This window comes from Lepidochelys kempii, chromosome 16 (assembly GCF_965140265.1).
Source record: "Lepidochelys kempii isolate rLepKem1 chromosome 16, rLepKem1.hap2, whole genome shotgun sequence".
In the NCBI taxonomy this organism is placed as follows: domain Eukaryota; kingdom Metazoa; phylum Chordata; order Testudines; family Cheloniidae; genus Lepidochelys; species Lepidochelys kempii.
Genome location: NC_133271.1, coordinates 25,654,007 through 25,681,658, shown reverse-complemented (window position 1 = coordinate 25,681,658; position 27,652 = coordinate 25,654,007). Strand labels below are relative to the sequence as shown.

The window sequence follows — 27,652 nt, the reverse complement described above, 5'->3', positions numbered from 1 at the left end:
GATGAGCCAGCTGGTGCAACCCTTGCTTATTACATCTTTCATAACTGTCTCACTGTTACCCTCAGCTCCCCACTGCTGTCAGTCATATCCACCTGTTGTCTTTAGCCTTAAATTTAGATATCATGTTCTTTAGAGGTAGGGACTGTCTCAGTTTTATATTTGCACAGTGCCAAGCAAAAGGGACCCTGGGTCTCTAGGTGTGCCACAATGCAAATAATTATTAATAAAGTGGCCACGAAGGCAACAGGGTATCAACAGCCTTTGTTCTTACATTTTGGAGGATCTACAGAAGGAAGTTATCTTTATAAATTTTCGTCATGGATGACATACTATGGTAGAAAACCAAGATCTGATTTAAACATATTTTATAACACAAACTGTGATTTCTCCCTTGAGCTGGAGAGACTTCTCCAGGTCTTAGGATTCCTTCAGTCCCCCTGTGCACTGAGAGCACACCCTGACTGCAACTCCTACACATGTGGAGAGCTCAAAGAATTCCCCAGAACCCACTCCTATTGCACACAGAGATTGGGTGCATGCTGAAAACAGTGAGCTGTAGACAGGTTGTGGTACGTATTATATTAGGAGGGAAAAAACATCCCTGTATTGAGGACACTGAGATGGAAAAATATAATCCATTACTGTTAAGAATTTATACTTTGCAGATACTTTAGCGACTAAAATAGCACACCATGCATCAATAAAGAGTTAATGGCATTTTTAAAGAGAATGAATTAAGTTGAGGGCCACAGTGCATTCCTGATGACATTACAGCACACAAAAAGCCTCCATTCTAAATCAGCCCTAAGAAGTTGTAGTCACTGAAACTTTGTTTTTCAGATAGTGCACTTGGTTTGATCAGTTTAGGACGGATGCTGGCCAAAAGGAATTAGCTCCTGCTATATTCAAACCTTCTTTAGGCTTCATGGGATTAAAGAGAAATGCCTGATTTAGCTGTGTGTTCAGTTATCTATAACTCAAATGCTGTAGTTAAATTTATAACATAGTTTCCTTAGCTGGTTAGACAACAAATTCTCTCTCTTTTCCCCCTTAAATTCCAGTATGTAAAATATCAGAACAATTCAGATAAAAACAGGTCAGATTTTTTTAGTTGTTCTTGAGTAATTTCTAAACAGAAGTGGCTTTTCTCTAGTGTTTTGAGAATAATTTTCACAATTAGGCATCATCCTCAAACCACTGCCACGATTTGGAGGTCATAAACCAGCAACTATTTTTTCTGAGCTTATAAAAAATGTTTTATTAAACCACTAAATTTGGTCTGATCCAAGTTGTTCTGGTTACTACACAAACAAAAAGAAAAATGCCAATACTGTACTCCAATCACATACAAGTATTCTACTAGTAAAATGGGGCACAGAGACCAGATCAGTTTTCAAAAGTGTCTCACTGTTTTGATCACATTGCTGAATTCATGCCTCATTACAAGTTTAAGTTAATGTTAAAGTATTCACATTATTCACTATATTCTAGAGCTCTGTCTACTAGAGCTGAAAGACAAACCATTTGGCCCCTTATATTGCAGTGTAAGAACACACAGAGTTAATATGCTTTGGCATACACAAAAAAATCCCTGTAATATACCATTACACTATAACACTTCCACTTGAGAGAAATCATTTCCATGTGACGCATAAATCTTGAAACAGCCTCGTAAAGCTGCAAGAACAAAACAAAAAAACATTTTTGCTGAAGCTCACACCCGCACTACATTCAGTCATGCCGGAAAAAGTGTCAGGATACAGCTTTATTCTTAAAATGAGCATGGAGGTCACACGTCACGGACCCTAACGCCATGATGAAATTTGAAGTGAAAACAATACATGCTCCTGATTTTTTGTCAGCAGCATTTCTCAGAAACCCTTTTTCTAACCTGGACATCTTAAAACAGTATTTAACTTATTTGGCAATTTACATAACTGCCTGCATTTCTCAGTCACAGCGATCTGCTCCTTAGACATGGAATCCATTGGAAGGTCTTTTGCTCCTAGAGGTTGAGGAGTCCTTAGCTACCCTCTGTCTTGCACAGGAGGTGCAAACAACCCCTGAGAGGCGTTTGAGCCCCTTCTGAAAAACACTGTTGGAGAGACTGTAAATGACACAGTTGCAGAAACTGTTGCTAATGGCAAGCCAAGTGGTCAAAAAGGATGCAGTGTGGTTTCTATAGACAGCAGAGCTCTCCAGCAAAAAATAGATGATGTAGGGCAACCAGAGGATGTAGAAGACACTGGTGATGCGGAAGAGAACCATGGCATAGCGCTTATCAGGGCAGTGCTGTGCCTCCCCAGCCTCCCCATCCTGGGAGCTGAAGCGCACTCGCCTTTCATTGATTTCCTTGGTGTGCTGCTGGCAGATGCGGAAGATATTGAAGTATGTGAAGCAGACAATGAAAGCAGCAGGAGCATAGAGCATCATCACGATGAAGACAGTGAAATAGCGATCAGTGTACCAGGAGTTGGCGCACCACTGAAACACATCCCCATGATATCCAGGCTTTCCCCAGTGAAAGAAGGCAGGTAAGAAGACTACACAGGAGTACAACCAAATAATCAGGATGCAAATGCGGAGTCTCCAAGGGGTCACCAGAGTATTGTAGGTCAGTGGTTTGGTGATGGCAAGGTATCTATCAATGCTAATGCAAGCCAGTGAGGCCATGGAGACGCTCTTGAGCACGGATACCACATAACCAAAGACCTGGCAGACCAAGGACTCTCTCAAAACAATGGGATAGTGGAGTAAGGACAAAGAAGGCACCAGACAGCTCACACCCACCAGGAGGTCAGCATATGCCATCGTCTGGATGAAGTAGCTGGTGGTGTGATGGTTCAGTAAAGGTGCACAGTGAAAGACAAATATCACTATAATATTGCCTGAAATGATCAGCACGGTGAGAAACACTATTATAATCACTTCCAGGAGGCAAAAATTGACGGTCTCCAAGTAGCTAATGGCCAGGAGGCAGAATGGCTGCCCGCTCTGGTTGCCAACCAAGGTGGAGTTCATCTTGAGCACTGCAGTGATCCCTTCACTTCATGCTCCCGCCTGCTGCCTGCAGCTACTCCAGGCAGCTGCTGTCATTGTGCCCGGCTGTGTGTGTAGCAATGTGTAGCTGGGTCCCCAGGGCTGCTCCAGATGCTGCTGCTGAGCATTGTCTGCAGCACAATTCCCCTTTAAATCCAGCTCAATCGACAGCCTCCTTTCTACTGCTGCTGCTGCCCTGGGTCCCAGCAGCAGCCATGCCAGCAAGTTCACACACAGGCACCAGAGCTGGTTAACACTAACACCCTGGCTGGCTAAACATCTGGGTAGAGGATGCAGCGCGGGGGAACAGGGAGAAGCTTCGGCAGGAGTCAGAACTCGAGCTGACGGAAGAAAAGGGGAAAGTGTTTTGCAGCATCTCTCCGGCCACTGAGCTTCCTGCCAGGCAGCCCATGCCACCAACTCCATCACTCTTTCATTCCCCACCCGAGTGCAGCCTGCCTCTCTCACAGTGCAGCCCCTCCTCCACACCAGCCTTATTCCCCCTTCCGCACCCCACCACCCGTGGTCTGTGGACATCCCTTCTCACAGAGCTGGGCTCTCAGCAGCAGGAGGAGAGGTTTAGATGCATTTCATGGGCTTCCCAAGAAATTCCGCCCGCAGGTCCCCGGGGTCAGGGGATATTGGGGGGAGAGGGGGTGTTTCCAGCCCTCCTCCTGGCTCCATTTTGCAGGATGCTTTGTTCATTATTTCACTTTAACTGCACTGATCCAGCGGTCCGGGTGCTTGGCTCGCCACCAGCTCCCCTGACACAACAGCGGAGCGACTGACCCAGCCCCGGCTAACCCCCCCCCCCCCCCACTCACCTGCCCCTGTGCCTGGCGCAATGGGGACAAAAGCCCGAGCGCATCCTCAGCCCCGGGAGCCCGCAAAGCCGGCGTGTGCTTCAGCCCCGACTGCTGCAGAACTGCGAGGGGGAGGGGAAAGCCGGAGGGGGAGGAAGGAGAGGAGGGGAGCGGGAGATGAGGAGGGGAGCGGGAGATGGGGAGGGGAGGAAGGGGGGCGGAGAAGGCAAGGCAAGGCAAGGCAGAGCGCAGGGGCAGCTGCAGCACCGCGGCCGGGGCTCCGGGGACGAGGTGGACCCAGCTCGGAGCCTGCAATGGGGGCGCGCCCCCTCCCTGCCGGCCTACTCCCACTCCAGCCGCCGCCCGGAGGACCTGCCCTCTCCAGATGTTCAGTAGCAGCAGCTCATTATTTGGGGGCGGGGCCCCCGAGTCAGACAACACTTGCACGAGCTGCAGGGAAACACGTGGCCAGCAATCTGGCTGTGCGATGAACAGCTCTGAGCTTCCCCCCAGCATCTCAGCCGCCTTCCCCTGGGGCAAAATGCAAGACGCCAGGTCCCAGCAATCGGTAACCGAACCCTGCGAAGGCAAGGAATGTAAAGGGCAGCAGGACAACAGGTTCTGAGGAGGATGCTGGAAGTTGATGGCTGTTCACCGTGCCTGTGCCAGGTTTCTCACTTCCTCCCCTTGGGAGCCCTATTCTAACACAAGCATCGTGAGGCCACATTACCACACACAGACCTGCTCAAAGCAGTAACCTTCTCTTCCAAAAAGGTTAGACGATCAGTACAGACATGAGAAAAGTAAGAGGCTTCCCTACAGCTGAATGCTGGTGTGTACTTAGTTCAGTTTAGTTTAAAGATACAAAACACTTGGTTGGAGAGATTCCAGTACAAGGCCCTTCTGACAACTCAATTGGTATTAAAGTCAGATGGAAAGCAGATCAGGGTCTGAAAACACTGAACTCCCCCTATACTCTTACAGTTTGTTCACACACGAAACTTAATCTGGAATAATGTAGGGTGCATATTTAAAACAGATTAACTATTCCTGATTAACTCTCTGTATTGACACCTTTACATTGGAATAGGAGTGGCTTATTCTGAATTAGTTCTCCATGTGGGGTCAGTGCAATAAACACTGGTTTTTAGCAACTCTACCCCCTGTAGCCTCAGAAATGCAGATTTGTATTAAAAACATTGATTTGAAACCTATTTCACCGTTTGCACATGACAAGAAGTGCTTCTCATATGAACTCCCTGAACACCTTGTAAAACAGATTTCAGAGTAGCAGCCATGTTAGTCTGTATCCGCAAAAAGAAAAGGAGGACTTGTGGCACCTTAGCGACTAACCAATCTATTTGAGCATAAGCTTTCATGAGCTGTAGCTCACTTCATCGATGAAGCTTATGCTCAAATACATTGGTTAGTCTTTAAGGTGCCACAAGTCCTCCTTTTTTTTTTGTAAAACAGATTGACTCCCTTATACTGTTACACGCAGCTTTCTGTCCATATCCAGTATGTGATCTCACTCAGCAAGCATAAATACACACACATTCACACGCTAAAGGCTTGACTACATGGGAAAGTTACAGCAGTATAAATTAGGGTGTGAATTTAAAGCGCTACCGTTATACTAGTATAACTGTCCATATTCTGGTGTAAGAGAGAGCCTTTTTCCAGGTTAGCTTATGTCCCTTTGGAAGTGGTTTAAGCTAAACTGAAGAAAAACAAAAACATTCTTATCTGTGAATAAAAGTGTCCACAGGAGGGAGTTACACCAGTATAACTAGAGTGGTTTAATTATACTGGGACAGCCAGAAATATTTCCCATGTAGACAAGCCCTAAAATGTCATACCAGAACTCCAGCACACCTCTGGGTATGGCATTTAGGAATGAAAATAAAGTGTTCTGCCCCAGGGCCGGCTCTAGGTTTTTTTGCCGCCCCAAGCAGAATGCCACCAAAGCAAAGAGGCTGGAGTGCTGCTCCTTGAAAAGTGCTGCTCCACGCACGTGCTTCGTTTGCTGGTGCCCAGAGCCGGACCTGCTTTTCCCCTTTTCCTCGCTCAGCCACACTGAACACTTACATATTCTAAATCCAACAGCCCAATTCATAACTCGAGATGTCAGACTCCTGTTCCAGAACAACAACAACTTGTGACATGAGATTTGCCAGCTACCAAAGAACAGTCTTTAAATTGATATAGTTAAGCCAATGTAAAAGGCTTTTTGGCTATTTTTATTTTATATAAGAATGGCTCATTTCAATTTAGTTATACCTGCTCATAATTGACTAAAGCTAACCCGAAATAAGGTATTCTTTACAAAAATAAGAGTGTCCGAACAGCCGTTTGAACTGGTTTAACTATATGGATTTAAATTCACCCTTAACTTAAATCAATGCGGCTTTCTTGGACAGACAAGTCCTAAAACAACAGAAACTAAAATGTTATGCCAAACTCAGGTGTATTTAATGAAATATGAATCACAGATGGAAAGCATACAGCCCAAAGCAGTCATAGTGCAATGCTTACAATTTATACTGACCTTGAAAAAAAGCTGTTTAACTTGTTACATTTATATGGGTTGAATTTGGTTAAAATTCCAACACAGATGTTTGCCATAATTTAAAACCTTCTGGCTCATGCTGCCATATAATCCCTGAAAAACACAAACTTGATTTTTTTTCTACTTTCTTCTAGGAAGATTGATTTAATATTATTATTGGTTTGTACAATAACTGATGGAATTTCTACTCAAGTGGAGAAGAATACTAAAACTGTGGCTAAGAAATGTTATAAACCTTCACATTAAAATTAGGCACTCACACAAATGTAACACAAGTTACACAGAAAATAGGCTAATGTCAAATTACAATGGGGAACTGATCCCAGCAAATTGTTAAACTCTTTTGATTGCTGAGGGAAAACAATTTTAGTGGTATCACAATAGCACCCGATTAATAAAACACACGATGCCTGACAATTGACAATATTAACAAATTTCAAAGATAAAACCAATAAAATAAATACAAAACCTTTCAAGGATATTTTCAGCTCAGTTCAACACTCCTTCCCCCCCACTGTTTATGCATAATTGGTGTATATACTTCCCAAGATCCAACTTTCAGAAACGTTGCTACACAATGATCAGAGAAACACTTGTGTGGTTCACTCTTATATGCCAGTGTTCACCTTGATTGAGAAAGGTACAATCATCAAAATATTTTCCTTAAAAAAAAAAAATTATAATGCTTTTCATTAACATGCATTTTAATTTACCATCAAACACCAATGAATGCTCTTACTAAGTCAGTTTTAGAAAAGAAAACCCAGCCCAAAATCATAAAGGTTGTCAACCCTCTTCAAATAAGTTTGAGCTGGGATTTATTGTATAGGCAACCCACCCGGTTGAAAACAAGGCCTATGGCAATGACACTCAAAGAACTTGACAGGATTTTAGCAGACTGCCACTTGGCAGATTTGATGTTTTCATCACACTAAAACCAACTGTTTCTTATCACTCAGGAACCTTGCTTCCAAAAAGTGAGCTAGAATTTTTGTGTATTGAATATAATGCATTTCATACAGAGTGGAAGAATCCCCACTCACTTTGTAAATCAGTTTGAAAAATGCTATGAATCATCTCAGATGCATATATAAGTGGCCACCTTTTGTCCAGATATTTGGATCTGTAATTCTACCTTCAGATAAATGCCCAAACATGAAGTGTGGAGATGAGAATATTTAGGAAAAGAACCCCAAAACAGTATTTTTGGTATAAATTTACTTCTTTTTCTGAAGCAGAGAAGAATTCAGATACCAAAAGAGTCCAGTGGATTTGGGGGGAGGGATAGCTCAGTGGTTTGAGCATTGGCCTGCTAAACCCAGGGTTGTGAGTACAATCCTTGAGGGGGCCATTTGGGATCTGGGGCAAAAATTGGGGATTGGTCCTGCTTTGAGTAGGGGGTTGGACAAGATGACCTCCTGAGGTCCCTTCCAACTCTGATATTCTATGATTCAGTGGTGTTTGTAGATCCTGAGGGAATATTTACTACTGTGCCTATTCAGTCCTAAGAAAAACAGCATGCGTCAAACTTTTAATATTTCAGATATTTAAAAACAAGTTCGGTTCTCTCAGGATTTCTAATACTAGGCCTCAATAACAACTGGTTAATAAAATTTCAGGACAGAGCAAATAACTACAGCCAAAATCAGAAACCTCAGAACATACAGATTTTTAATAGAAATACAAAAAACTTAACTCCAGCACAGAGAGAGAGATTCCACTATAATAATGGAAGAGAATTCAATTGCACCCCCCTTAATTTTCTAATTTGTATTCTATTTTTTCTGAGTTAATGAATTGTGAACAGAATTACTGCTCATGAATTTGAGATTACACAAGCTCTGTCAATGCACTTCAGTCCCATTCTACAGCATCCTCCACTCCCCCAGATCTCCCAATGCATCCTAGTCCAAAACAGCAGCAACCCATGCTATCAGCGTCCTAAGACCCTCTTCATCAGAAACCATCAAGCATCATCACGGTTTTGTGATGTGCACAAACTGGGATCAAACTGATATTCCAGCAGGATTTAAACTAGTTTTCCCACAGGTTAAAGGTCAGTGCACTAATCGACTATAGCACAAACCTTCCATCAAGAATCAGAACCATTAAAAACTTTAATTAGAACCATATACTGAATTACACCTGCTCTCAAACAGCTGAATTAGATGAAATACTCTGAAATGTAAACTTCTGTTTTAAAATGTTGTCTTTCCTTTTCAGATCTAGGGTATAAATTATTTCAAGAAATGATTAATAAAAAACTCTAAATTTCTGTCCATCCAATAAGAGTAGTATATTCCTGTAGACAGTACCAATAAATGATTCACTTGCTAATTTTTTGAATTTTATAAACAGTATTTGTATAAATGTATATATCAGTATAATTGCAAGTGCCTATCTCATGCTGCTTGGAAGGGTTTTTAAGAAGCTATCCCTATAGCTAAGGCATATCTATTAGGAGTAATATTCTCCATAAATCTTATTGCCCACTACAACCACAGTGAAACTGTATAACACAGAAATAGAAAATCACGGAGCACACGGACACAAGTATGTAGATCACAGCCTCACAGGCCTCAATACCACTTCCACACTTATTACAATCAGATTTGCATATACGTATCTAAATTAAGATTTACGTGCTTAATTTTCAGGAATGCTGAGGATCCACAATTCATAACTAACTACATGAAAAACCAGAATGAAGACCTATATACAGATGGAGGACAGTGAAACACCACGAGTGCAGAGGAACAGGGGTTCGAACTCCAGCCATGCAGCAGTAAGAGTGAACTGGGGGAGCATCAACCCAAAGACTATAATAACTTTGGCAGGGAGCACGAAGAGATACATGCTGAATGTGTGAACCAATGGACACGGCTACAAAAATCTTCTGGATCCAACACGTGGCACGCATGCACACCCCCACAACAGGAATACATATGGGGACCACCACTCGAAGAAGATCCCACAATTCCAGATGAAGTAATTGAGTTGTGGTGTTCAGCACTCTTGAAAATTAGACATATACACCTAGTTTAGATGCGTGTATGCAAATCTAATTGTCATGTATATAGAGGGGGAAATCAAATGAGGCCCATGCCAGGTTTTGCTACTGTATGATTCTGTCTTCCCACCTTAGAAGTAGTGTTATATTATGAGACTAACACATTTATTCAGTCAAATACTCTTACAAAAAACTTTTTCATCTAGCTTTTTAGTGAAATTATTATAACATTTGCACATGCTACTCTGCAATGGAATCCTTCCTCCACTGTCAGATGTCACTCAGGGCACAAAAAAGCCTTCACCATCCCTGTCTACTGATGAGAGGTTGTTGGCCTCACTCAGCCACCACCCTGGAGGGGTGGACTCCTTTTCATGTGGTTCCTACCCTATGACCTGTTCAGCCTGGGTGGCCCTACCAGGAATTAAAGCTTCCACTAACTCCAAGGATCATTGGAACACACAAGCCTTCTCACCATGTCAAGATGTAGTCGCCAGGGAACGCGCACACTATTAAGTTCTACATTTGACAAGCCCTTTATCGACAAAGTTATTGCTCTCATGGGGAGAAAAACACGTTTTACAATAGTGGTGGGCAACCTGCGGCCCATCAGAGTAATATGGCGGGCTATGAGAGAGTGTGTTTACATTGACCGTCCACAGGCATGGCCACCCGCAGCTCCCAGTGGCTGGGAACAGCGAACTGCAGCCACTGGGAGCTGCGGGCAGCCGCTGCTTCCCGCAGCTCCCACTGGCTGGGAACTGCAAACCATGGCCACTGGGAGCTGCAGGCAGCCAGGCCTTCGGACAGTCAATGTAAACAAACTGTCTCACAGCCTGCCAGTGGATTACCCTGACGAGCCATGTGCGGGCCGCAGGTTGCCCACCACTGCTTTACAGGGACAAGAGAAAGTAACTAGAGAGAATCCTGCATTTAAAGATTTCTAAAAATAGTTGATACTGATATATTTGTTTAAATTGGGAATTGCCTTAAGGAGTAACGAACATAGGATTACTCTTGTAGAGCGTGCAAGGGGCACCTGTGCAGCTACTGGATTTTTCTGATGTGCCCCCAAGATATCCCTGTTGTGCCAAATATATTTTTCTGATAATGCAATTATCTGATACACACTAATGCTACAAGCCACCTCCCCACACATAGTCCCACATAAACCAACCTCTCCCCTTCCTAATCCTCTACTTTCCCTTCAACATTATGAATGCCTGATTCTTAACCTTTTGTTTTATGAACCACTAGAACAAGCCACAGCCTGAGACCTACTGACTGATGTTATATAGTAGTCCTTTAGAACAGCTTGATTGGGAAGTGCTAATTGTGAGTTTTCAAGAAGTTTTATTAAAACAGTTCATCCCCTTCACTGGCAAGGATTTTTGTAGGTTACTTTTTAGAAGTGCTACAGCAACAGAAATAAATGTACATAAATACAAAATTGTTCCACAGCCTGATATTACGGTTAGCTGTGATCTCCTAAAACAGACGGCTTCAAAAAAGATGCAGGTCTGCATTAGGCAATTCTTAGCCATTAAAACAATGTAAAATCATCTCTCTTCTCGCTGAATGGGAAATGAGGTGGGGTCCCATACTGCACAGTTTTGCAGCACAAAAGCTGAGTTGATCAGAGATGTTCTTATTCCACAACACCGGTGTTCAGGAATATCTGAGAACCTATGATCATGCAAAATGCATTCTTATGGAGGTTCAACAAGAAACATGTAACTCCCATTATTGTATCATTAATCTAAAAACAGAAGCACTTTACCTGTAAAGTAGTGCAGCCCCCACTGAGATCAATTGGAATTCTGGGTACTCAGCGCCTCTGAAATTCACAACTCTGTTTGAGGGGCATTTCTATGAAGTCTAAAAAAAATAGGGTTCTCTGAAAAGTGTTTTTACCTGTCCACTGAAAGCATGGATCATTTTTACCCCAGGAGAAAAAGCTAATCTTATATTATCTTAAAACAAATCAATGTCTTGATTTAACTAGTTCCTAAAGTCCGGATTAATTGTTATCCAACTGTTCAGTATTTATTGAATAGAATCAGTGTTCACAGCAGAGTATAAAAATAAAGGAACAATTCTAAAAGTAAAATAGTACAAAATAGGCAATTTTCTACTTGCTAATTTCCTGTGTGACATCTGATCATGACCTTACTCCTTGTAGATTGGACTATACAGCCACAAGAGATGTCGAGACATCATCGGACATAATGGACAGCCCTTAGTTTCCTATGCACCTAGCACTTGTTCTATTGGGACCAATGCATATGGCTTATAAAAAAGGCAAAAAAATTGTATCAGCTCATCCATTGCTTAGAAATAACTGAAAGAGTACTTGCTCCCTGCCACTCGCTACCAGTTGCTATGGAAACTACTGCTTTTTTCCATTCAACTCATCAGAACCTAACTTTATTGCTGAAGGCATTTCACAGTTATTAAAATAACTTATGGAATGCTTAATGGGAAATCAACGCTATCTAGGACACAACAAATGTCATGTACCAATAGTTTCAGCTAGCCACTATATTTTATAAATTACTATTGGTCACCTATACACAACTCCCAGGAAGTAAACAAACTTTCCAGTTTTGATTGTTTAGCACCCTAAGAGGTCACAGTCATCTCCTTCCCCAATTGAACTTATGAAATAATTTATCACAGGAACCTGGGCTAACGGAATGGTCTCTTTAGATTGTTTTAAGTCCAGCATGATAGACAAAGTTTTGTTGGCATAACAATATCAGCCAGGTGTGTAAAACTCCACAACCACTACCCAACAGAGCTATGCCATCAAAATCCCCAGTTATGCTGACAAAAGAGTGCTTCTATTGACGTAGCTAATGTCATTTGAGGCAGTGGTGTTACTATGCCGATAGAAAAACTTCAGTTGTCATAAATCAAGTCTACACTGTGGGCTTTTCTGGGATAGCTGTGCAAGCAAAGCATTTGTAGTGTAGGCAAAGCCTAAGAGTGGGGGAGACAGTACAACCAAGCCCTAGACTTCTGTTCCTAACAGTTGAGCAGGCAGTGATAAGGCTGCGTTTGGAAAATTGTTTGCAAAATGCTTCGCAAACAAAAGTTCACTCAAGTCAAGTCAACAGGAGTCTTTCTGATTATATCCATGGGCTTTGGATCATGCACAAAAAATGTAAACTACAGTAATCACCATTAAAGAATAATTTACTGCGTTGTCAACTCCAGCAATATTATCTCGAATCTCGCAAGAATGGTGGGTTTCTTAAAGGCCCAGTTGCTGAAATTGTGGGAATAACTGAAAATCGCAGTATTCATTAAAAAAAACTGGTCTCTAATCGTTTCACAGAAAAGGTTGAAAACAAGAATAAAAAGAATCTCCTGATTTTTTAAATTTTCTGATTTTTAAGCCAATCTCATAATTCTTTAACCTTTTGGGGCTTCCAATACTCTATTCACTTACAGCTTCCACACCACAGAATTTCTCTGTCCAAGGGTGACCCCCCCAAAAGTGTTGAATATTGTTTCTTCAGGTACCCAATAGTGTCTTCTCCCTTAGATTTCAGAATGCAGCTGAGAGCAGACTAATTTCATGTACGTGCATCTGTCTTCCCCTCCAGGGGCTGGAGTCCTGTAGAGAAGTTACCAGCCATTGCTACCACTGCCAAAGTGATAGAGATTTCTCTTCATCCCAAAGACCAGGGCTACCACATTTGAAGCAAGGAGTCCCTCTTTTGAGCTTCCAGCAGAAACAGATGCTTCTCATAATTGCCTGGATCTTTTGATCTAGAGTTCCATTTCTGTCCCCAGCAGTGATATGACCTTAATTCTTCTGGCTGGCTTTCTTCCATATACCTCCATGAGCGTAACAATCTGGGATTGCAAATAGCTTTGGAGATTCATGCAGATGGTGCGCAAATTCCCGATCAAAAGTAATTTGGAGAAGTGGGTAAAATCTAGACATTACTCACATAATGAAAGAACAGTATACAATGCTGGCCAATATTTACCAAAGGCAATAAATCAAAGGGTGTACACCTCAAGGCATGGTTTTCAAGTACCTCCAGTGTCACAATGTAAATTCAAGGGAAAGGAAAAAACAAGGTCTCCATTCGGAAAACAGTGGAAGACATTTTGATTTCACTGTTCAGCCGCCACATGGAATCAGGCACGTAGCAGCAACAAGCCAGGGACTGTTCTTACAGAGATTGTTAACAAGCAGAAGAAAGCAAAACACAGCTTCTGAAACCATAAAGGGTCTGAAGCGCACCGGGAAGTAAACTTGAATATCAAAGACTATTGATGCAGCTCATGTCCACCACTCTGCTCACAAGAAACAATCCACTGAAAGAGGCCAGAGACTTCCAACGCAGCTGTCAACACAGATCCGTACTAATGCAGGGCCTCGCTGCCATTTGGGGTCACGAAAAGACTGACGGAAATCAAATGCTGCTACTGAAACAAAGAGGTCAACATCAAGACAGAAGAGGGGGCACAGACTTACTGTGAATACTTAAACAGGCCTATTGCATTAACAGCTTTGCACTGGAGAGCTGGGGATTGCATTAACTCCTTTTGCAGCCCTGCTATAATAAGATTACTCACTCCTGGATACACCACCTTCAGAAAACTGCAGTGCCACTGATTTGGCGTTTCCATTAACAGCACTGCTAGCAATAGTCTTGCAAAAGCAGTACTTCTAAGAATGGCTTGTAAAACATGGCACAGCATTATCTGGAAGGTAAAACCATGGCAGTCAGAGTGCCAGGCCTCTCAGATGATGAGCAGATACTTGTGTATTGGGAAGTATGACTACTTGGGGAATCTAGTCGTGCAATTTTTGAATTCTCTGTGAGATTATGAACTCGCTGTATGTATCTTTATCAAGCTGAAAACGCTATTTTGAAAGAGAAGGCACAGGTCTGCACAGTGGTCTCCTTACCTCCAAGTTGGACTAAAATTCCAAAGGGTAAGATGCAGGGCTGACAATAGAAAGTTATTAAATTGGGATGATCCTCTATTAAAACACAGACATTCTAGGCAATAGGCTAGCTCCCACCCAGAAGAACTGGTTTGTCAGGGGATAAGTAATAGAACCTGATAGAGGTCTGTGATCACCTGAGGGGCCAGATCCTGAAGTCACCTGAGAGGGACTGGAAGGTTATAAAAGGGCAAGAGTTGACCTATTTAGGGTCTTTGGCCTTTTTCACCAGCTCGAGCACAGAGGAGCTGATACAGGAGTCTGAAGAGGCCAAGGGAACCCTGCCTACCTGAACAGAGAGGGCCTCCCAGGGACTCCAGGGAAGAATGAACAAGAGGGCGGGGCCAAAATAGCCAAAATATTTCTTATTTTCTAAATTATCTATATTCTCTCACACTATTAAGTAAAGAGCAGTTGGGGTTTTAGAATCCTGTGCAAAGTGAGACAGTGACGCGTTAGACCTATCAAGTTGCCTTGAAGAGTAAAGCGGAGAAAGACCCAGACAGCTAGAGTTGTGGGAGACAGTATGTTTAAGCAACAGGGGAGGGAGCAGCACTCATCCCAGGAGCTGGGCAGTTGGACTGTGAGACCTACGCTCTCCAGATGGGACGTTAGGTAGAGAATCTGCACCGTAACAGTGTGCCTAGGCACCCCCAGTTTTGGGCAGTGCCTGCTCTCCTTTCAGCCTCTGAAGCCTTAACACACATGGGATCACAGCAGTCTGGTGAGCACTAAGGAGGTGGAGTTCAACTAAGATTGCTGAGATCTGAATTCCTTCTGTCCTTCCATTCTGCCTAAGACATCTGACCAGTTCTCTTCAGAACAGTTAAAACAGCTTATGTCAGAACTCCATGTATAGTTGTCAGAGTTAATCAGGAATAACGAAAACTGAACACTGAGACCAACAGTCCACCTCTACTATAAATCTACTCACTCATGCCCTTTCACTTAGCATATGATAGAATTGCAGATGTCTTGCTGGGTCAGTGGAGCAATTACTCATGTGGAAGGAGAAGCAGAAGTGCCAGCTGCTATTTGTGTGTGCTGCACTGAACACTCTCCAAATGTTATTTTTTTAAAAGCGTCAGCATGAAAGAAGTTGATCTAGTCACTTAACCAAAGCAGTTGATTGAAATCTCACTGAGAAACCTACCTTTTTTCTCTGTCCTGAAGCAAAAGACAAGGCCAAAAGTCTACAGTGAACAATGCAGTCTGATGCAGCAACTAGAAATTATAGTTCGCTGCTCACAGCTCTCTGGCAGAGAGGAGCATACCTGAAAGGCTGCAGTATTCTTGATCACAAGGAAAACATTTAAGTCATTCTTTGGTCTTAAAATAATTTTTGGTAGAAGGCTGAACACCAGTAACTAACACATCCTCTCTGTTTATAATTTTTTGCCCACACTAAGTGGAACTGACACTTCTGCAGATGCACATCCACCACATGAGATGAAGCTATCTTAAGTGTCACATGTTGCTTTACCGAGAAGGCAGGGCTTGATGTCAGCCAGCACAGCACTTGGTTTTCTATACTGCTCAGTCAGGAAGCAATATTGCCAAGCATTTGACAGGTACATCAGTACTATGAGTTGATTTGAGCAGCTACACTGCACCATTTTCAAGGATATTGGTAAGTGCTGCAAAGGCCGAAGTGGTGAACTTGCCGCCTTAGGGTGCTGAAGTCCTCAAATAAGAAGCATGCTGATTAGAGCAAACTGCATGTAAACCTCAGATTTCTTCAACCTGTTATCATTGTTTCCTTTTGCAAAACAAGTCTGATGATTATATGCCAGCAGCCAGCTGAGCTCCCTGTAGGGTGGACTGTGCCCAAAAGATTAAGGGTATGTCTACACTACGAAATTAGGTCGAATTTATAGAAGTTGGTTTTGTAGAAAGCATTTTTATACAGTTGACTGTGTGTGTCCCCACACAAATGCTCTAAGTGCATGTAGCAGGCAGAGTGTGTCCACAGTACCGAGGCAACCGTCGACTTCCGGAGCGTTGCACTGTGGGTAGCTATCCCACAGTTCCCGCAGTCTCCGCCGCTCATTTGAATTCTGGGTAGAAATCCCAGTGCCTGATGGGGCTAAAACATTATCGCGGGTGGTTCTGGGTTCATATCGTCAGGCCGCCCTTCCCTCCCTCCTTCTGTGAAAGCAAGGGCAGACAATCGTTTTGCACCTTTTTTCCTGAGTTACCTGTGCAGACGCCATACCACGGCAAGCATGGAGCCCACTCAGCTAACCATCACCATATGTCTCCTGGGTGCTGGCAGACGCACTACTGCATTGCTACACAGCAGCAATTTATTGCCTTTTGGCAGCAGACAGTGCAGTATGACTGGTAGCCGTCGTCGACATAGTCCTGGGTACTCTTTTAACCGACCTCAATGAGGTCAGGGGCGCCTGGGCAAACATGGGAATGACTCAACCAGGTCATTTCCCTTTTAAGTTTCATCTCATGGCGATTGAGTCCTACCGGCAGTGCACTGTCTTTTAATCAGCAGTCAGCAGAAGATGATGGCTAGTCATCATACTGCACCATCTTCTGCCGAGCACCCATGAGATGACGATGGCTAGCGGTCGTACTGCACAGTCTGCTGCCAGCAAGATGTATAAAGATAGATCAAGTGGCTCAAAACAAGAAATAGACCAGATTTGTTTTCTATTCATTTTCTCCTCCCTCCCTCCATGAAATCAACGGCCTGCTAAACCCAGTTTTGAGTTCTATTCTTGAGGTTTTGAGTTCTATCCTTGAGGGGGACATTCTGTTTCTTGCAAAGCCACCTCCTTTGTTGATTTTAATTCCCTGTAAGCCAACCCTGTAAGCCATGTCGTCAGTCACTCCTCCCTCCGTCAGGGCAACGGCAGACAATCGTTCCGTGCCTTTTTTCTGTGCAGACGCCATACCACGGCAAGCATGGAGCCTGCTCAGATCACTTTGGCAATTAGGAGCACATTAAACACCACACGCATTATCCAGTAGTATATGCAGCACCAGAACCTGGCAAAGCGAAACCAGGCAAGTAGGCGACATCAGCATGGTGACGAGAGTGATGAGGACATGGACACAGACTTCTCTCAAAGCACGGGCCCTGGCAATGTGGGCATCATGGTGCTAATAGGGCAGGTTCATGCGGTGGAACGCCAATTCTGGGCTCGGGAAACAAGCACAGACTGGTGGGACCGCATAGTGTTGCAGGTCTGGGACGATTCCCAGTGGTTGCGAAACTTTCGCATGCGTAAGGGCACTTCCATGGAACTTTGTGACTTGCTTTCCCCTGCCCTGAGGCGCAAGAATACCAAGATGAGAGCAGCCCTCACAGTTGAGAAGCGGGTGGCAATAGCCCTGTGGAAGCTTGCAACGCCAGACAGCTACCGGTCAGTCGGGAATCAATTTGGAGTGGGCAAATCTACTGCAGGGGCTGCTGTGATGCAAGTAGCCAACGCAATCAAAGATCTGCTGATATCAAGGGCAGTGACCCTGGGAAATGTGCAGGTCATAGTGGATGGCTTTGTTGCAATGGGATTCCCTAACTGTGGTGGGGCCACAGACGGAACCCATATCCCTATCTTGGCACCGGAGCACCAAGCCGGCGAGTACATAAACCGCAAGGGGTACTTTTCAATAGTGCTGCAAGCACTGGTGGATCACAAGGGACGTTTCACCAACATCAACGTGGGATGGCCGGGAAAGGTACTTGATGCTTGCATCTTCAGGAACTCTGGTCTGTTTCAAAAGCTGCAGGAAGGGACTTTATTCCCAGACCAGAAAATAACCATTGGGGATGTTGAAATGCCTATAGTTATCCTTGGAGACCCAGCCTACCCCTTAATGCATTGGCTCATGAAGCCGTACACAGGCAGCCTGGACAGTAGTCAGGAGCTGTTCAACTACAGGCTGAGCAAGTGCAGAATGGTGGTAGAATGTGCATTTGGACGTTTAAAAGCGCGCTGGCGCAGTTTACTGACTTGCTTAGACCTCAGCAAAACCAATATTCCCACTGTTATTACTGCTTGCTGTGCGCTCCACAATATCTGAGAGAGTAAGGGGGAGACGTTTATGGCGGGGCGGGAGGTTGAGGCAAATCGCCTAGCTGCTGGTTACGCGCAGCCAGACACCAGGGCAGTTAGAAGAGCACAGGAGGGTGCGGCGCGCATCAGAGAAGCTTTAAAAACCAGTTTCATGACTGGCCAGGCTACAGTGTGAAAGTTCTGTTTGTTTCTCCTTGATGAAACCCCCCGCCCCTTGGTTCTCTCTACTTCCCTGTAAGCTAACCACCCTTCCCTCCTCCCTTTGATCACCGCTTGCAGAGGCAATAAAATCACTGTTGCTTCACATTCATGCATTCTTTATTAATTCATCACACAAATAGGGGGATAACTACCAAGGTAGCCCAGGAGGGGTGGTGGAGGAGGGAAGGACAAGACCACACAGCACTTTAAAAGTTTAAAACTTTAAAACTTATTGAATGCCAGCCTTCTGTTACTTGGGCAATCCTCTGGGGTGGAGTGGCTGGGTGGCCGGAGGCCCCCCTACCGCGTTCTTGGGCTTCTGGGTGAGGAGACTATGGAACTTGGGGAGGAAGGCAGTTGGTTACACAGGGGCTGTAGTGGAGGTCTGTACTCCTGCTTCCTTTCCTGCAGCTCAACCATATGCTGGAGCATATTAGTTTGATCCTCCAGCTGCCTCAGCATTGAATCCTGCCTCCTCTCATCACGCTGCCGCCACCTTTCAGCTTTAGCCCTCTCTTCAGCCCGCCACCTCTCTTCCCGGTCATTTTGTGCTTTCCTGCACTCAGACATTGTCTGCCTCCACGCATTCGTCTGTGCTCTGTCAGTGTGGGAGGACAGCATGAGCTCAGAGAACAATTTATCGCGAGTGCGTTTTTTTCACCTTCTAATCTTAGCTAGCCTCTGGGAAGGAGAAGATCCTGTGATCCTTGAAACACATGCAGCTGGTGGAGAAAAAAAAAGGGACAGTGGTATTTAAAAAGAGACATTTTATAGAACAATGGGTACACTCTTTCACGGTAAACCTTGCTCTTAACATTACATACATAGCACAAGTGCTTTCATTCCAAGGTCACATTTTGCCTTCCCCCTCCCCGTAGCTAACAGCGGGGAACATTTCTGTTCAGCCACGAGCAAACAGCCCAGCAGGAACGGGCACCTCGGAATGGGCACCTCTGAATGTCCCCTTAAGAAAAACACCCTATTTCAACCAGGTGACCATGAATGATATCACTCTCCTGAGGATAACACAGAGAGATAAAGAACGGATGTTGTTTGAACGCCAGCAAACATACACTGCAATGCTTTGTTCTACAATGATTCCCGAGTACGTGCTACTGGCCGGGAGTGGTAAAGTATCCTACCATGGTGGATGGAATAAGGCTGCCCTCCCCAGAAACCTTTTGCAAAGGCTTTGGGAGTACATCCAGGAGAGCTGCAAATGCCAGGGCAAATTAATCATTAAACATGCTTGCTTTTAAACCATGTATAGTATTTTAAAAAAGGTACACTCACCAGAGGTCCCTTCTCCGCCTGGCGGGTCCGGGAGGCAGCCTTGGGTGGGTTCGGGGGGTACTGGCTCCAGGTCCAGGGTGAGAAACAGTTCCTGGCTGTCGGGAAAACTGGTTTCTCCACTTGCTTGCTGTGAGCTATCTTCCTCGTCCCCATAACCTGCTTCCGTGTTGCCCCCATCTCCACTGAAGGAGTCAAACAACACGGCTGTGGTAGTGGTGGCTGAACCCCCTAAAATGGCATGCAGCTCATCAGAGAAGCGGCATGTTTGGGGCTCTGACCCAGAGTGGCCGTTCGCCTCTCTGGTTTTCTGGTAGGCTTTCCTGAGCTCCTTAAGTTTCACATGGCACTGCTTCGGGTCCCTGTTATGACCTGTGTCCTTCATGCCCTGGGAGATTTTGACAAATGTTTTGGCATTTCGAAAACTGGAATGTAGTTCTGATAGCCCGGATTCCTCTCCCCATACAGCAATCAGATCCCGTACCCCGTTCAGTCTATGCTGGAGCTCTTTTGCGATTCTGGGACTCCATCATGGTCACCTCTGCTGATGAGCTCTGCATGGTCACCTGCAGCTTGCCACGCTGGCCAAACAGGAAACTGAAATTCAAAAGTTCGCAGGCCTTTTCCTGTCTACCTGGCCAGTGCATCTGAGTTGAGAGTGCTGTCCAGAGCAGTCACAATGGAGCACTCTGGGATAGCTCACGGAGCGCAATACAGTCTAATTGTGTCCACAGTACCCCAAATTCGACCCAGCAAGGGCGATTTCAGCGCTAATCCCCTTGTCGGGGGTGGAGTAAGGAAATCTATTTTAAGAGCCCTTTAAGTCGAAAAAAGGGCTTCGTTGTGTGGACGGGTGCAGGGTTAAATCGATTTAATGCTGCTAAATTCGACCTCAACTCCTAGTGCAGACCAGGGCTGTGCAAGTTACAACAAGTGTCCACAGAATCACCCTTAAGAGAAGCCCTCCCCAACCACAGAAGAACAACAATGCTGTGTCTGCACTCTACCAGAAGGGGCCATCAAACTTGGTCAGAGATGCTTCAGAGATTTTGCCAGGTTTGGCTACCTGAAAGGATGGTCACAGCAGAGCCTTTGCTTCTGTCCCGCAAAACCCACTCCATTCCCACCGATTCCTGCATTGTTTCTTGCATTTTTATCCCACTCCTACCCGCAAAAACCTTAGATCTCGCAAGACTCCCCCATGCTACTAAAAAACCCACCCAGTCAGTTAACATATTATATATATAAAAAATGGAATTCAGACACAATTTTTATCACTAAAAGACCACAACAAATCTTAAACCATGTAAAAATACTTTCTGTTATAACAGACAAATTTTTTTCCATCCCTCACTTAAATTTAAGTATTAAAACCTTTATTTTATTTTTTAAGAAAAACTTGCTTTACATTGCTAAAATTCTATTTATGACAAACTGATGAGCGATTTAGTGTGTTCCCACAAATTACCGCAGTCTGGGTTTGGGTTTTTTTTTGCCCCTGAAACAAAATACATTTTACCTACTGTTATGGCAGAGGATCCTGCAGGACCCGCAGGATCCCACTCTCACTGCAGGAGTGTAGGCCACAGCCCTCTCTACAATAAGTGTCCTTTGCTCCTCACCTCACTCCCTTTAAATTCATCCAAATTTCTTCCAAAAACCACACAAACAAACAAAATCCATACTTCTCTCCTTCACTGACCATGTCACTTCACTCTTTTAATCCTCTTCCCTTCCACTTCAAGGTCCTTGTCCTTCTTTAAAGCTGCACACAATTCTTCCCCTGCTGACATCTTTTCTCTCATCTCCTCCTCCCAAAGGACTCTTGAATTCATCTCATCTCTGGACCTCTTTCTATGCAGCTCCTTATCCCTTTTTCTATGTCTTCCACCATTCCTCACTCTATGCAGACTATAGAAAATTCAGTATACAAACTGAATAGATTTTTTTCCCTCCAGACCATCACCCTTTTTCTACTAATACTATAAAAACACTCCTGTCCCATTTTCATTTAACTGACATTTAGGTCACCACAACCAGCACCACAGCAATTCTCAAATACGGCATTTATATTAAAAAGTTTACTTCACTTTCGTTTGCCTAAGTTAATTACTCTATGAGATAATATGCCAAAGAGGCTCATTCAAAGCTAATTGTCTTCAAGAGGTTAATTTTGTAGTATTTTCTGAGTGGCCAGTCCCTATATCACAATGCTGAATCAGCCAACTCTCCCTGCCTGGGACTCCAGGGAAACTTCCAATGCATCACAGCCAGGTTATTTCCTCTGCTTCTGCCAAGAGGTGAAAGAGTGGAAGGATTTCACAGATTTAAGAAGGAAAATGAAACACCCTAGTGCATTTACTCACTCACAGACAGGAGGAGTGTGTGTCACGCACTATACTGTACTACACACAGGTCCTTCCTTCATTCCAGTACCCAAATACTGGAATGGAGACAGCTCCTCGCCTAGCAGTTGAGGCAATATAACAGAAGCACTCAGGAGATTTTGCTTGACAGATACTACCACCTTCTTCTTAATTTGTGTGATCATGCACCCTAAATCAAAGCTTTATTTCCCACTGGGTCCTATTTCAGATGCCCTTCTCCCCTCAGAAGAATGTTTGTAATTATTCCTGGCAAATCGGAGTCAGGTTGTGTGTAATCAGACCATGGATAGCCAAAGGTTGACTCAGACTCATTTTGCTAATTATCTTTTGGACAATGAATTTACACTCACTCAGAGGACTTTTGCAGTGAACTCTCACCATCAGTCATTCCTTACACTCTTGAAGTACTTTATCATTTGATTAACACAGTAAAATAGGATTGCTTGTGCATAGAACGATCATATCCAAACTCAGAATACTGATTGTGGAGAAAAAAATATTTCATTCTTATTTCTTGAGCAACTGTTATATTTTGAATGTTGAGAAGCATGGTTGCATGATGTCTGAGCGTATAATGTCTTTTCTTTTTCTTTATTATTGTTGTCAACACTGATGTCAGAAACTTTCATACACTACTGTTGTTCTTAAGAACTAAGATTTGCAAAATTAAACAGCTGGACCCAAAAAAAACCCCCCAAATATGCACTTTAAAAACAAACAACTGTTAACAGATCAATGCAAACACCAGATCACATTAACTTGGTTATGCTACTAAGAAACAAGTTAAATTTCAACATTTAGGTCTGGATTCTCATTTTAGCTGCAAACAGATTTTAGGGACAATATAACGGAAGTTACTTTTCCAACAGGAAATCTGAGTAAGCCAAAGAATTTAACCAAATAAATCTCTAACAATGGCATAAAAACCAAATAGCTGAATATTCCTAAGAAGCAAACTAAAACAGGTCACAGTTTTACAAAATATTAGTGGAAATATTAAAAGAAAATATGCTTTAAGTGGAGGTAACTCCACAATAAATACTCCAGAAGCTAGGGTGTTTTTTTTATGTTTTTATTCCATTATATTGACTTTTTCAGCTTCTGTATTCAGTTATACCCAATAACCTTTAAGCAATACGGTGTTCTTGTAACTATCCACCTTTCTACCAATAAAACATTAAAAAAATAAAATGCATCACTTTACCTTTGTGATGAGAATTCGGTACTTTTCCACTAGGTGGTCATTGTTATGACATCCTGCTAGCAGCTGCCACACCTCTCCTCTCAGTGCCTCGGGAACACCACTTCTCACCAAAGCTGATAAAGGCTTTGGCCTCACACTCAAATTGAGATGCCTGGGTGAAGGGAGGGCAAGAGAGAAGTTATGCTCCATCACTGTGGCCCAAGTACAAACAGATGATAACACATGTGTAACAACCAAAATGCAATGTGGAATGTGAGAGACAGTGGAGAAAACTTCAAGACAGTCTGTGTGTTGCTGGAGTATCTTTCTAGTCCATAGGAGGCTGTAACATACTGACAATGTGGGAACATTCAGGAGTCATGAAAGAAACAAAATTAATGGGACACATTTTCCAATCTATTTCCATAAACCCTATTAAATCTAGTTTGAAGACAAACATGTCCTGGACCTGATGTAAGAGACTCAACAGCACAATATACCAAAGCAGAAAAGACTTAAAACACAAGTACAAAAATACACCACATTCTGTATGATCTAAACCTTCACCCACAGTTATAAAATTAAAAGACTGATAGGCCTTTGTTATCTCAAACTGTGCGAAAATGGCAGACTTGGACATGAGGGGGAAAAGCTTATGGTAGAAATGCATATTGCTCTCTAGTCTTTTTACAGTAATCAGCTGGCCTTCTAGGATCAGAATGGCCACACATCAACTTTCAAGAATCCAAAGAGCAATTCCAACTATAAGCATGTGTTCGAATAATTTCCAGTGTTATCACTACTTGCCTTGTGTAGGTAGTTTACATAGAATTTTCACAGATTCTAAACTGCTCTAGATGCTGGTATAGTTTTTCTGAGCAATAAGCCCCACATTTAATAATTCCCCCTCTTGACAAATAACCACATAGAGTCAAACTATCCATGCATATAATATTTAATATAATATAAAATCATAGAATATCAGGGTTGGAAGGGACCCCAGAAGGTCATCTAGTCCAACCCCCTGCTCAAAGCAGGACCAATTCCCAGTTAAATCATCCCAGCCAGGGCTTTGTCAAGCCTGACCTTAAAAACCTCTAAGGAAGGAGATTCTACCACCTCCCTAGGTAACGCATTCCAGTGTTTCACCACCCTCTTAGTGAAAAAGCTTTTCCTAATATCCAATCTAAACCTCCCCCACTGCAACTTGAGACCATTACTCCTCGTTCGGTCATCTGCTACCATTGAGAACAGTCTAGAGCCATCCTCTTTGGAACCCCCTTTCAGGTAGTTGAAAGCAACTATCAAATCCCCCCTCATTCTTCTCTTCTGCAGGCTAAACAATCCCAGCTCCCTCAGCCTCTCCTCATAACTCATGTGTTCCAGTCCCCTAATCATTTTTGTTGCCCTTCGCTGGACTCTCTCCGATTTATCCACATCCTTCTTGAAGTGTGGGGCCCAAAACTGAACACAGTACTCCAGATGAGGCCTCACCAATGTCGAATAGAGGGGAACGATCACGTCCCTCGATCTGCTCGCTATGCCCCTACTTATACATCCCAAAATGCCATTGGCCTTCTTGGCAACAAGGGCACACTGCTGACTCATATCCAGCTTCTCGTCCACTATCACCCCTAGGTCCTTTTCCACAGAACTGCTGCCTAGCCATTCGGTCCCTAGTCTGTAGCTGTGCATTGGGTTCTTCCATCCTAAGTGCAGGACCCTGCACTTATCCTTATTGAACCTCATCAGATTTCTTTTGGCCCAATCCTCCAATTTGTCTAGGTCTTTCTGTATCCTATCCCTCCCCTCCAGCGTATCTACAACTCCTCCCAGTTTAGTATCATCCGCAAATTTGCTGAGAGTGCAATCCACACCATCCTCCAGATCATTTATGAAGATATTGAACAAAACCGGCCCCAGGACCGACCCTTGGGGTACTCCACTTGATACCGGCTGCCAACTAGATATGGAGCCATTGATCACTACCCGTTGAGCCCGACAATCTAGCCAGCTTTCTACCCACCTTGTAGTGCATTCATCCAGCCCATACTTCCTTAACTTGCTGACAAGAGCAAGAGACCGTGGGAGACCGTGTCAAAAGCTTTGCTAAAGTCAAGAAACAATACATCCACTGCTTTCCCTTCATCCACAGAACCAGTAATTTCATCATAAAAGGCGATATGCATATAATATGCATGAATAGTTTGACTCTATGTGGTTATTTGTCAAGAGGGGGAATTATTAAATGTGGGGGTTACTGCTCAGAAGAACTATCCCAGCAGTCTAAAATATATATATAGCTGGCTTCCTTTCCTGCTCTTCTCCAATCTACAGTAGGATGATTCCATTACAATCATCTGGGACTGCAAAAGTTAGTGTGTCAGACATTTAAAACAGCAATTATTCCACAGGACCCTTATACTATAATCTGCTCTCTCACCTTCTACGTAAATTCAGTTCTCCTGAATTTAGCATCTTGCTAGAAAGCTTTTTAAATACCAGTATTTCCCCCATTACACCAGAGATATAACAGAGCTTGATACCAGGGAGCTCTAATCATTTATAATCTATAAAGGAACTAAAATCTGTTCTCAGAACCAAGCTTGGCAGTTAGAACATCTACAACAAATACGAACCCTCTGAAAAGACTATGAACTGCCTTACCTTAATTTATGACCAGAATTAGTATATATAGTAGGCTTAATAAAACAGTGTCACACAATATAACCTGTGTACTTCATGGGTAACAGGCTACCAGATATTCCCAACTACTGGATTTTGGAGTGGGAAGAGCATGTGACTCATTTGTAACCATACATGGTAAAAAAACCATACACAGTAAAAAAAAAGTTAAAATACCACTAACAAATAGCTAATTGCTATAAAAAAAATCTGAATATGAGACCATAAAACCATAGCATTTAACCACCTGAACTCTCCCTTTTAGGATTTTCAATCCTCTATTATGCTAAAAGCTCAACGATCATTACCTGCAATATTTTTTTAAGTTAAGAGGGAAACTTTAACACCATACTAAAGTTGTTATTGCCAGCATTAGCACAGAAGCACTCCACATCCTTAGAGCTGCCAAAACATTTTCAGTGCAAGTGTCAGGTGTCAGCCTTGGAAGAGTTACAGAACTGAAGTATATGAGAAACATTCTTGCTGAGAGAGGATTTGTAGAGCTAATCTGATCAAACTGCTTGTAAGGGGGGTGGGGGAAGAGAGGACATCATTTTGTTGCAGTCTTTACATTCTTTTTTATATTAATGTGACAATTTCATATGACCAGCACTCCTATCAAATTAGCATAATGTATTTGTATTAAAAAATTGGAAGTAAAAACCTTATCAAATTTGAAACAATGGTATTAAAGATCAATAGATCCCTATACTAGGCTATGATTAGCTTAATATCAAGAAAATCTTTGCTAAAATTCATTAGTAAATTTCCTACCGCTTAAATGTGGATTTAATCTGATCTCTACTGTACTGTAGCTTTGTTTTCTCCTTCTTGGATGTAGTATTTCATTTGCCCTCAGCTTTCTGGATGTTTCTTGCTCTGCTTTTCAATGGTGTTAGGAAGCACAGGCAGAGAACCAATGCTAAATGGAGACCAAGGGCAAGTTTGAAGTGCTCCATTGGTATTGTGTTTGTGTGATCTCTTTGTGCAATGTTGGCAGTGTTTTCCAAAGATCCCAGTACCAACCTCTTTGAGGGAGGCTCATCTTAGCATGCAAAGCTGGCTAGTTGTTCCCCCTGGAAGGGAGGGTCGGGGTTGCATCAGAATCTCTACTATTTAGAAATTCTGTGCTAGATAAATCAGTACTTCCCAGAAAAGCAGAATGACTCATGTACTCCCCTGATGGACCCAGAGCCTATCTGCCTTTAATGAGGTGGACACATCCTCATAATCCAAGTTAGATCCTGCTGCATTCTTAAGAGCCAAAGGCTAAGGATACTCAGAGGGGTAAGTGGCTCAGCTCTGATCGACCTTGGAGCTGGAAGGAGGTAATCTACCTGGGAAATGATCTCTAGGGAGCCAAAGTGAAGTAAAAGCTGCAGCTTTCTTATTCTTCTTTTGATAGTTATATTTTTTTTATTAGCAAATGGAGAGCAAAGTAATACTAGGGTTTCCATAACACCTGCAGCTGCACTAACC

At 43.3% G+C, this 27,652-nt stretch overlaps 2 protein-coding genes across 10 annotated transcripts in view; both read right to left on the bottom strand.

Moving 5' to 3' along the window:
* The window catches only part of RABGAP1 (RAB GTPase activating protein 1), a 130,556-nt gene that overhangs the window by 55,110 nt on the left and 47,794 nt on the right, over window positions 1-27,652 (bottom strand). For 8 of the 9 annotated variants that reach the window (XM_073314400.1, XM_073314399.1, XM_073314403.1 and 5 more), the window contains one exon: window positions 23,510-23,660. In XM_073314400.1, coding sequence (XP_073170501.1) covers window positions 23,510-23,660 — 151 coding nt within the window. Of the gene's footprint in view, window positions 1-23,509; window positions 23,661-27,652 lie in introns of those variants that run through there. The other variant, XM_073314408.1, reaches the window with a different exon arrangement.
* GPR21 (G protein-coupled receptor 21) lies at window positions 1,899-4,012 on the bottom strand. The gene is made up of 2 exons (XM_073314412.1): window positions 3,864-4,012; window positions 1,899-3,380 (listed from the first exon to the last, which is right to left on the bottom strand). The coding sequence occupies exon 2, from the start codon at window positions 3,019-3,021 to the stop codon at window positions 1,972-1,974; it is 1,050 nt and encodes a 349-aa protein (XP_073170513.1). The 5' UTR covers window positions 3,022-3,380; window positions 3,864-4,012; the 3' UTR covers window positions 1,899-1,971.

Coding starts and splice junctions, on each gene's coding strand:
- GPR21 (XM_073314412.1), bottom strand. CDS start 3,021: ATGAACTCCACCTTGGTTGGCAACCAGAGCGGGCAGCCATTCTGCCTC.